Below are 10,938 nucleotides of genomic sequence, written 5' to 3'. Positions count from 1 at the left end.
CGAGCTCCAGACTTTCAGCGTACGTCCCTGCCAAGAACGCACAGTCGTGCAGTGCTAGCACTGTTCAAGGCCACATGCTAGCGCTTGTAGCATTGGCTCCGTCTGGACATAAGTTGAAACAAAATATGTTTGCTGTTGCCATGTGCTCTTCTGGAGTCCTGTAATCACTTCATCTGAATAGTGGAGCAAACAGCACCGCCATATTATTTTGTTTTGCATTAGTCTGGGCTAATGAAGTTTTCTTGATGGACATCTGATTTTCCCTTATCAAGGACCAATTGTTCGGTTCAGTTTATATTTGGCACAAAAAGAAATTGGCGCAACAAGCAAATCATAGTGGGACCGTCAAAGGACGATATGTGTTGCCGCAGTTGTGCAAACACATAGAGAACCTTTACAATACAGGATATCCTTTCGTCAGTTTCCCTCAATGAGGTTGACGAAGACGGGAAACATCTTCGTCGAAAGGACTCCCGTTTTCCATGCACCTGTGGGTGTGGAAAACGCGTGCACAAGCAAGATCCAGAAATGGCCAATAAAATATATGCACATATTAGTGGGAATACATTGTTCATTCTAATGTGAACATCTCACTACATTACGCGCCAGCTGTTGCACACAGAAGCATCCGCAAAAAGGTGTCTTGTACAGAGGGCAACACTGTTAGTGTGAACAAGCAATCACCGGTTTTTGCTGTTTTTCTGTCGGATTCGTAAGGGTGTCATAAAAACTACTGGTGTCGTGAGAAGTGTTCATTTGTGGCAGCAACGTAAGCGGTAAATTTGGTGCCCACTAATACCACTTCGAAGTAAAAATGGGAAAAAAAGCACCGACGTCGTGTGTGAGCTAACAGGTCGCACAGTGTACATCCCGGAAATTGAAGGGAAAGGACAGCCCGGTCACTCTCTCCGGACGTATTCGAGGCACCACACGTGATGATTTCATCGCTGTGGCTGTAGACTCGTTTGGTAGCGACTGTATTTGCTGTAGCAGCACACTTCTAGTTACTTGTGTATCAGACACCATTCTTTATTGTTCAACTTTGTACACAAGATACATGGGAGGAATTGCCTAAGGACCCAGCTAAACATATAATTCATAAAAAGGTGCAAAACATAAATTTCTGCTACATTCGTACTAACCCTACAAAATTATTCCAGGTTGCAAGTGGACTGATGGGCAAACGAGGCTCCTGGTGGACATGTATGTAATATTTAAAAATGAAATAGCCCCTTCAAGAGGTTTACTAACCAAAAAAAGATGTATTCTGCCATTGCACATGAGCTCCAAACCATCATGAGCACAATCAAAACCGCCGAACAGTGTGAGGCGCGTGTCAGAACCGTTTTGAAACAGAAAAAAAAGCCATTGATAATAACAGGACATCAGGGGCCACAAGGAGGCCTGTGCCCTTTGAACAGGAGCTTGAGCAAATAAGGTCGGTGGACGACAGTGTGCAGCCACAGATTATATGGAATGTTGAGGAGGTCTGGAGAAAGCTTCCTGCCGAGGAAGCACAAGAAAACCTGCAGCCAGAACTTACTCCAGATGATGGAGGAACATCTCAATCGGACCTAAGGAGAGCAGCCTCGCAGAGTGCCAGCAGGAGTGTGGCTACAACGAGCACCAACGGGAGTGCGGCTGCAACGATCACCAATGGGAGGAGTGCAGAGCGGGAGCAGCGACCCCGATCCCTGCAGCCAAGCCGTGCCAAGATGGCTGAGCTGGCTCAGTTCTTTAAAAAAATGGATGAAACGAACGCCAACAGGGATGCCAGGGAACAACGAAAAGAAGAACAGCCCGAGAGAAGACACAAAGAACTTGTGCAACTCAACAAGACCACCGCAAATCTGCTGCGAAGGCTATTAGGAGAAGCCGAAGTACCACTTGACGAGTAGTGTAGTGCAAGGCTATGTTTGCACTACGGATGCAATGTGCCAATCTTTCACAACATATGCAAGTCTCGGTGCAAATGTCTGTAGTTTGGTTGTGCTTACATTTGCATAAGTTAGGAAAGATCAGCACTTTGCACCCATAGCATGAACATAGCCCAATCTAGACAAAATAAAAGTCCCAAAGTTTCTGCTTTTCTCACATTAATTCAGTTGCTGGAAGAGGGAGATCAAGGCATAAAGTGAGGACGGTTTGCCTTTTCAGCAAACCATTCTCACGAGTGCGCTACGCTTCCTCTCTCCCAAGACTCGTAGCGCAGCCTCAACCTCGTCCTCGCCTTCGTAGGGAGTTGTGCGCTTGGTTGGCTCGGGAGCCCCTGGGTCCATGAGGTCATCTCCGTCAATACACAGATTGTGGATAACGCAGCACGACATGGTAAACTGGCACATTCTTTCCACAGAAATGAACTCCAGGACCTTCAGCTGCCGAAACCTGTTCTTAAGAATGCCAAAGATGTTCTCAATGAGCACTCTTGTCGAGCTCAGTTTCGTGTTGAAGGCATGCTGCTTGGGACTGAGGTTCCCATAGTCCTTGTATGGGGGAACAAGGTACTCCCTGCATGGATATGCAGCGTCCCCAAGGAGATGGTACTTTGCTCCTTCAAAAAGAGTTGGGATGCGCTTGGAGATAGTCGAAAGCTTAAAAACTCTCCCGTCATGAATCTTGCTCGGCCACCCTACCGACACGTCTAATAAGCGTCTCTTGTGGTCACAGATGCCTTGGACCGTGATGGACAGTATACCATGCCTGTTGATGTATGTGCTCCTTATCTTGTCTGCAGGGCACCGGGTGGGAATGTATGACCCGTCGATACATCCGATGACTCCAGGCATGCCAGAGACCTGAAAGAAAAGAGAGGAAACATAACATATAACCGCAATTTCAAAGAAAATGGCAGTCGCTTGTTATTAGCTCACTGCAAACAGTGGTGGTCAATTCAGGGTCTGCTGCTGTATTGGGAGCTTCCTCCTTGGGTTGTTTCGACATTAAAAAATTATTGCAAATTGCCCCGCAATTGTGTTGCTACATGAAACGTCCTGGTTTAGCGCTAGTAGTACAATTGTGATGCAGTGCGTAAGTTTAGGCCTAACGCTAACTGTTTCCTTATTGTTAAGCATCATTAGTGCCACTAGTGCTAAACCAGAACAATTCACATAGCAACACAATTGTGGGACTATTTGCAATACATTTCTTTTCAACCTTGAGACTTTGCTCTTTGTTAAAGACACAGCTTATGCATTTGGTTTGTCTCTTCATTGAAATGCGTCAACCTCCGTGCAGTGGCTCAAGCCATCGCTGCTTTTGGTCGTCGGTTGGTACTGCGAGTCATTGGGCCGCGCATCTGACTTTAGCGGCCAGACGCCTGCGATGGCGGCGTTCTTCATCAGAGTTTGACGTGAAACATCTGGGTACATTACTCCAACTGATGCAGCTGCGTTCGGCGCCAAATAATACTTCGTTTCACTTTAGGTCCGAGCAAAGTCAAAGCTACAGCAAAAAATTGGGTAGTGTGTATGCTTATACAGCCTAGAACTTGGTCTGCCTCAACAGGCGACGAGTCTCCCAGCTGTAGATAAGGAATCTAGCCAGTGCAGTACAACCGTTAGCCTGGGGCCTTAAACGTGCATCACGCAGTGGTGGTCTATGACCACACGCCGGTACGATGCTCATCCAGATCGAAATGGGCAGGGGTGGAGATTGAACCCAGGGTCGGGGGTTCTGCAGCGCGAGCTTTCGCTCCATGTGCTCCGAGCTGGTGTGCGTTAGCCCACCCCGCTCCAAAAACCCGCAGACCCATGGGGTTATGAAACCGTGTGGGTCCCATAGAAATTGTGTGGGTGTTATTGTCCCTATGGGCCCCCGCACAGCTTGTTTGGGTATGCGGGTCCCCACAGAGTGTGTGGGTGTATAGGTCCCCATGGGTCCCCGCACAGTCTGTGTGGGTCTACGGGAGCTGTGTGGGTCCTGCAGAGATCCTATAGGAGCTGTGTAGGACCAAAGTCCCGTGGGAGCCGTGTGGGTAACCCATAGGTTTTCATGACCCTATGCTCTGTGGGCAATCCCTGTGGGAACCTGTGGGGGAATGCATGCTTGACACCGTATTTCACTGCAGACCATTGCCAAGAACCGCCTGGTTATATCTTTATTTCCCGCAGTGCCATGCTCTGTAAAATTCTGGCCCTGCATGTACATCTTTCGTCCACCTGCAGTACCATGGACAACAAAGTGTCACTTTTGCCCTGCCTAACCAGGACAACCTGGGGGAAGGCCCCAATCGAGGTCATCTGAGCAAATATCTTTGATCCGTGAAGACGAAGGAACCATACCTGCTCAAAATCGCTGGAGAGCTTGTCGAGGCCAGATGGAAATCTGATAACCCTGTAGGCGATCTGGCATAGATGCGTCATCACTCGTGTTATCATAGCGTGGCACGTGCTCTCACTCACTCCAAAGCGTCCAGCTACATCTCGGATGGACGTTTTGTTGCCAGCATACCTGACAAGGAAACGCACAGAATACAGATCAATATTCTTCATACTGTACAACAGTGAGTGTTTTTGTTAAGTACACCGATTCAACAACATGCAAAAATAATCTAATTCAGGGAACTAAACTTTGCTTCAGTATAACTTGGCAAACAGCAAAAGCTACGTCCCCAATTCGCTAATTGCAGTATCCCGGCATAAGGCTCGCAACAGTGGGGACGTCATCGCTGTAGAACGGTGACTTTTGGCCCTTTATGAGATACGAGACATTGGTGATGAAGCCTGGGTCGGCTTGCTCGAACAGCGTCTCAGTGAGAGAAAACTCTGCCAAGGTTATCGTTTGAGTCTGAACTTGAGACGCGTGTCAAGCCTTGGCAGTGCTTTCTTTCTCCCAACCTAGGCCGATACGCTGCTTCGAGCAAGCCGGCCCTATGGTTCACACGCTATCGTTTGACTGCGTTCAAGAGCAGAACGGCACACTTGCAGTTAGTTGAAAGCTGTCACCTCGCAACGGGACTCCTCCGGCCGTATCGTGACACACCGTAAGGAAGTTGGATTCGGTTAAACTTTTAAGTGTGGAAACGCTTGCGGTGTGTTGCGGCGGGCCAATCAGAGGCCTGCCAGGCCCACCACAACACGCAAAAAGTCCATCATGTTTGTTTCTCCCCATTCGTCTGTGTCGTCGCAGAAACGTGCTTCTACGAAGTGTTTATACGTTCAACAGTCTTAAGGACTACCACGGGATGACGTTCACCAGTGACAGTGATAAGATATATTCACACGGGAAGTACTTTCCACTTCTTATACTGTCGGAATGTTCTCTCGCTGGCGGTACGGCTAGCCGGAGAAGGGTATGCCCACGGGTAGCCATTGGTACTTTGGGAGGTTTCGCCAGCATATCAGGGAATTCTACGCTTTTTAGTTCCTATCGCTACTTGGAAGGGGTTAATTCCGACCTCGTGTAGCCTGTATCAACTTTGTATAGCATGATATTTAGCTGAGCTGGCAATGTATAGAGATAGCGACTGATGGTCGTGCCAGAACTGTCATCTGACAGTTCTGGCACGCATCATATCCCGCCTGTTATGTTATACGCCTCGCAAGTGGGCTCATTTTCGTCTTCTGCGCATGAGAAAGGAAGTAGTGGTGACGTCAGAACGCCGAGCCCTGATTGGCTGATCGAGACCCCCTATCTCAGCGTTGTCTGCTCCTTTGCAACGTCGTCTACTCGCAACGTTGTCTGCGTCTGTCTTACCTTTCCTGCGACTTTCGGAAGTGCAGGTCTTTACGAGCAAGCTCGACTTCGCCTTTCAGAGAGGGCAGACGGAATAACTCGAGCGGTACGTTGTTTTCGTCTAACAGCTAGCAGACGCGCATCAAGGAGGGAAGTCAAAGGACTCACTGGCGAGGTGTCCCGAGGCGCCGAGGTCTGTTTGCTAAAAACTGAGAGTGAGCGTGTTAGTGTCCGCAAGTTCCCACCCCAATACTTTTTCCCTTTTTTCGCGTGCGGCGAGACCCCTCATTCTTTAACGGCGTCGGCGGGTTGGCGCAGTTAACGTCGTCTGCTTTACGTCTGCTAGTCTAAGCGATGGCTGCTTTACCTTTCCTGCGTCTGTCGAAGATTCACCGCTTTTTCACCGGCGAGAGTCACCGTTGCCTCGGGAAACAAGGAGATAACAAGAGGAAGAAATTGACCTCTTAATCTAACATTGAGGTCAGCGATCAAAGTATAATACGGGAAGGGTTCACAAGTGTCGCGCGGGCATATTCCATTCAGCACGCCAGCCGGTCGTTGGCAGACGGTTGCCGAGTCGCGGAGTGCCTGCTAGGCCTAACTGCGGCGCTCGCTTGGTCGCGTTCGGTGGAATCGTAGCCGTTGGAGCTTTGCACGGGTGTTTGTGGATCCAGCGTTCTTGTTCGTCGTGGTCTGTTTCAAGTACTTTTCCTTTTTTTCTTGCTGCTTGAAGTCAGGACGCGTGTGAAGCGCACGTAGAAAAATTAACGTCCATGGGTCGTCGCGACCGCGACGCTGTAGGCCATGCTGATTTGATCGTAAGAAGTGCATAAAGCGCGAAACACATGTACGACGAAACCGTCCGATCCGACGTGCGGACTGCCAGAATGTCCTTGGCGGGAGAGGGTTTTCGTAGCATCGGAGAGCGTTGAAAACCCTCGCCTTCGACCGTCGTATTGCGCGGTCGGACGTCGGATCGGACGGTTTCGTCGTACATGTGTTTCGCGCTTAAAGGCCGACGACCAGACGCGAGATTCTGCCAGGCAGGAGATCCTCCTCACCATGGGGGAGGAGGGAACAGGCAACGGTGGACAGGGTAGAAGGAGGGAGAGGAGGAAGGGTGGGAAAAGCGGAAAGCGCGAACTGGACGCCGGTCTTTAAGACAGCTTCGGAGCTGTCGTGGGATTTCTTCGTAACCTGCGCAAAACTTACGAAAATTTCGTTTCGTGAATACGAATTTGTTCTTAAGTTTTGTCTTACGCACATTTTTGGCATAAGGTCGTTTTGTGAATCTGGCCTCTGCACTTCCGAAAGTCGGCCCAGAAAGGTAAGACACGCAGACGACGTTGCGAGCAGACGACGTTGCAAAGGAGCAGACGACGCTCAGATAGGGGGTCGCGATCAGCCAATCAGGGCTCGGCGTTCTGACGTCACGGCTACCCCCTGCGCAAGAAGCAGACGAACTTGCCCTCCGCATTGCGACATGCGTCAAACCCTCATGAGGGCTTGAAATGCTCCGAGAAGACGACAGCGAGGTCGCTTTCGCACACAGCATATAACTTCTCTACAAGTGGCATTGCTAATTAATCAATTTCCGTAAGAGTGGCACCCCCTGCTGCATTCCTGGTTTGGGGATTAGCTTGATCGGAAAAGATGCACAGTATTAGGACTTACCATAGGAAGACGAGAATGTGATGCTCAGGCGTCTTCTGCGGTGTTCCTCCGTGAGTTGACCTGTCAGGGTATGCAGTTGATGCCGCGAAGTCGGCAATCAATTTCTCGCAGGTACTCCTGTGAAGCCTGAAGTTCCGTCGAAACTACGGTGAAAAGATATTTGTTAGCAACGTGCCCCTAGAACTCGCACTACTTTATAACATACCTCCTCGTCGCTGTACCTGGAGACGACGGTCTCGATGTAGCCCTCGATTTTTGGCCTCGGCTCGGGAACCGAAAACATCAAACAAAAAGCTGTTTGAAACAGAAGAATATCCTCCTCTATGTCGTCCCTGCCGCTCCGATCCGACTCAGGGTATATAAACAACAAACTGGCGATGGCGTGCGGGTCTACGATGGAAAAAGGGGGAAATGACAAGCGGTCATCTACTTCCATGTCCTCCATTTTGCCCTCGGTGTGACGCGGTCACGCGGTCATGGACGCGGTGGCGCGATGGCTCGCTCAACGATTCGCGTTGGCTTAAGCATTGCATTCCGAGTGACTTGAGATCAGTTTTGTTTTCTCCTCGACAAATTCGGATGTGACGACACCGACGTCACCGGATATCGACTGGTCGCCCGCTGGCCCGGTCGTTTGGAGCTCGGGCGAAAAAAGCGCCGGAAAGTTGCCGGCGCTTGCCGATGAACCGCCACCCGAACGATGCGCGCCCGCCGGATCCCGACCACGCGAACGCTGTTGCCGGGCGTCCGGCAAAAAAAGTTACCGGAGATTGACCACGCGAATTCGCCGTATGTTTCACGCACTGCACACGCTGCCAGAGGCTTGTACACGCGCTCCCCAGCGTTTAGTCACATTACGCTGTTTGTGGCCTGGCGTCAACGCAGGTGTGAGGCGTCGGTCGCAATTGTGCCCTCGGTGTAAAAAATTGAAAGTTCATCAAAACGCGATCACACCTCGTGGCATTTTTCCTGAACCTGACACTCGCTTTAGCTATGCACATCAGGACGTTGTGGGACCATAACCATCATCGCAGGGTTTCCAGCAGTGGCGTAGCCAGGAATGTTTCACGGTGGGAGGTCCAGTGAGCGAAAAGGACGCCGGAGACGCCGTGTCTGTACCAGACTTGTACACGTTACTGAAAAAAAGTAACTGATTAAATTACAATTACTACAGTCAAAAAAGTAACCGATTACCGTTACTGATTACTGCCTCCCAGAAGTAATTGAACAATTACTGCAAAGTAATTGATTACTTTTCAAGTTACTTTCACGTTACTTCTTATTGCGATGACAGAAATACACAAATACACAGTAAAATATTGCGTACACAATTTTGTTTGGTTATTGTTCCCTTTTTTGTATTCAGACCCGGACCTTGTCGTGTAGCTGACGCGTCGACCTAAGCAACAAAGCCCACTAAAAAGTCAATAGCGAGTTCCCGCTTCCCGTCGACTTTATCAGCAATCTGCAACGAGATCCGGAACTCCCCAGCCAAGGCTGGTGGCGCGCTTGTAGAAGAGCGTGGCGTAAAAGAAAAAAGGATTTGCCGACTAATCCTAGTTTTATTTTTTTTAGATGTTAAAAAAATGTCAATCATTTTTGCTCCATGGCTGAGTGACTATGCTGATTTTTGTGAGAAAAAAGAATTGTGGGATGAAAAATGTAATTGGTAATTGTGTAATTGATTTTGTAATTGATTACAGAAAAAAAGTAATTGAATTACTCCGAGCGTTACAGCTTGACAAATGTAATTGAAGCGTTACAAAATTACACTTAACTGTAATTGATTACAAGTAATCAATTACTTGTAACGCGTTACGTACAAGTCTGGTCTGTACCACTGCTTTCTCAAGGGTGGTGGATGTTCGTTCCGCGCGTTCGTGGTTTTCGCTAAGCGTGCTGCGGACAGTGTGTGTGTGTGTCTTTCTGGTGCACCTGCTCGGTTTTATTTGTTGGACTACCGCACATCCAGGAATTTACGCGGCGAAATTGGGACTACTTTGATAGAGATTTTTTGCTGCAAAGAACTCAGTTGTTCCTATTTGGTCTGATGGCTTTTGTCTGCAGCTGTGCAAATTGTTTCACTTGTATCGACCCTGTGAAATTAAGACATTGATCTTTCAGGCCTATATGAACTAGCCATGTTTTAATTTGTTAGCGAATAGTCCAGCATTTGTTAAACATACACCGCCCACAATTCACAGGCTTCTTCTTTTACGCCTTCCGTTGGCGTACGAAAAAAAGCACGGTAAGTACCGCTTAATTGTGGCAAATCAAATGATTTCCGGTAAATTCTGGCTCTACTGGAAGAGAAGAGAGCCCCATAATTCAGTAAAATAATTTTTTACTGGAAATAAAATTCCAGTAAAAAATCTTTTTCAATAGGCAGTTATGACATTATACAATAATTCTTAGACAGAAAAATTCACCACGCGTGAATCATGACGAATATGAACTCGGGCCTATTCACATAAAGCAGAAATCTAATGAGGATGATGGGACATGTATTGGTAATACGGAATACAAGTCACACAAAGAGTTAAGCGCAATACATATGAGAAAGCAAAATACTTTTAATGCCGTGTTGAATCAACCTGAAACTGGGGTAGAGAAAACTCATCGAAACGTCGTTTTGATTTTTCTTAACCCGGTCTCCTTGAGACTGTGATAGAGAAGACACATCAAAACCTTGAATAGACAGAAACTTTTGAGACGTCGTCCTGTCTATTTTCTGTCTCGTTTACGTTTTGATCTTTCTTCTCAACCCTGTCTCCTTATTATAGGGGTAGAGAAGACACATCAAAGCCTTGAAGAGAGAGAAAATTTGAGACGTCGTCCTGTCTATTTTCCCTCTCGTCTACGTTTTGATCTTTCTTCTCAACCCTGTCTCCTTGTTATAGGGGTAGAGAAGACACATCAAAGCCTTGAATAGACAGAAAATTTGAGACGTCGTCCTGTCTATTTTCCCACTCGTCTACGTTTTGATCCTTCTTCTCAACCCTGTCTCCTTGTTATAGGGGTAGAGAAGACACATCAAAACCTTGAAGAGACAGAAAATTTGAGACGTCGTCCTGTCTATTTTCCCACTCGTCTACGTTTTGATCCTTCTTCTCAACCCTGTCTCCTTGTTATAGGGGTAGAGAAGACACATCAAAACCTTGAAGAGACAGAAAATTTGAGACGTCGTCCTGTCTATTTTCCCACTCGTCTACGTTTTGATCTTTCTTCTCAACCCTGTCTCCTTGTTATAGGGGTAGAGAAGACACATCAAAGCCTTGAAGAGACAGAAAATTTGAGACGTCGTCCTTTCTATTTTCCCTCTCGTCTACGTTTTGATCCTTCTTCTCAACCCTGTCTCCTTGTTATAGGGGTAGAGAAGACACATCAAAACCTTGAAGAGACAGAAAATTTGAGACGTCGTCCTGTCTATTTTCCCTCTCGTCTACGTTTTGATCTTTCTTCTCAACCCTGTCTCCTTGTTATAGGGGTAGAGAAGACACATCAAAGCCTTGAAGAGACAGAAAATTTGAGACGTCGTCCTGTCTATTTTCCCTCTCGTCTACGTTTTGATCCTTCTTCTCAACCCTGTCT

The 10,938-nt window shown here is 47.8% G+C and overlaps 1 protein-coding gene across 1 annotated transcript; it reads right to left on the bottom strand.

Annotated features, from left to right (window-relative positions):
* Positions 1-2,153: 2,153 nt before the first annotated feature.
* LOC121833942 (putative nuclease HARBI1) lies at positions 2,154-7,717 on the bottom strand. The gene is made up of 4 exons (XM_042287657.1): positions 7,553-7,717; positions 7,348-7,490; positions 4,281-4,449; positions 2,154-2,795 (listed from the first exon to the last, which is right to left on the bottom strand). Exons 1-4 carry the CDS (start codon positions 7,628-7,630, stop codon positions 2,154-2,156), a joined length of 1,032 nt encoding a protein of 343 aa, XP_042143591.1. The 5' UTR covers positions 7,631-7,717.
* Positions 7,718-10,938: the final 3,221 nt, after the last annotated feature.

The sequence above is a fragment of the Ixodes scapularis genome, unplaced genomic scaffold, assembly GCF_016920785.2.
Source record: "Ixodes scapularis isolate PalLabHiFi unplaced genomic scaffold, ASM1692078v2 ptg000101l_1___fragment_2___debris__unscaffolded, whole genome shotgun sequence".
NCBI lineage: Eukaryota > Metazoa > Arthropoda > Arachnida > Ixodida > Ixodidae > Ixodes > Ixodes scapularis.
The sequence above is the reverse complement of the archived record's forward strand: the minus strand, read 5'-3'. Positions and strand labels throughout refer to the sequence as shown.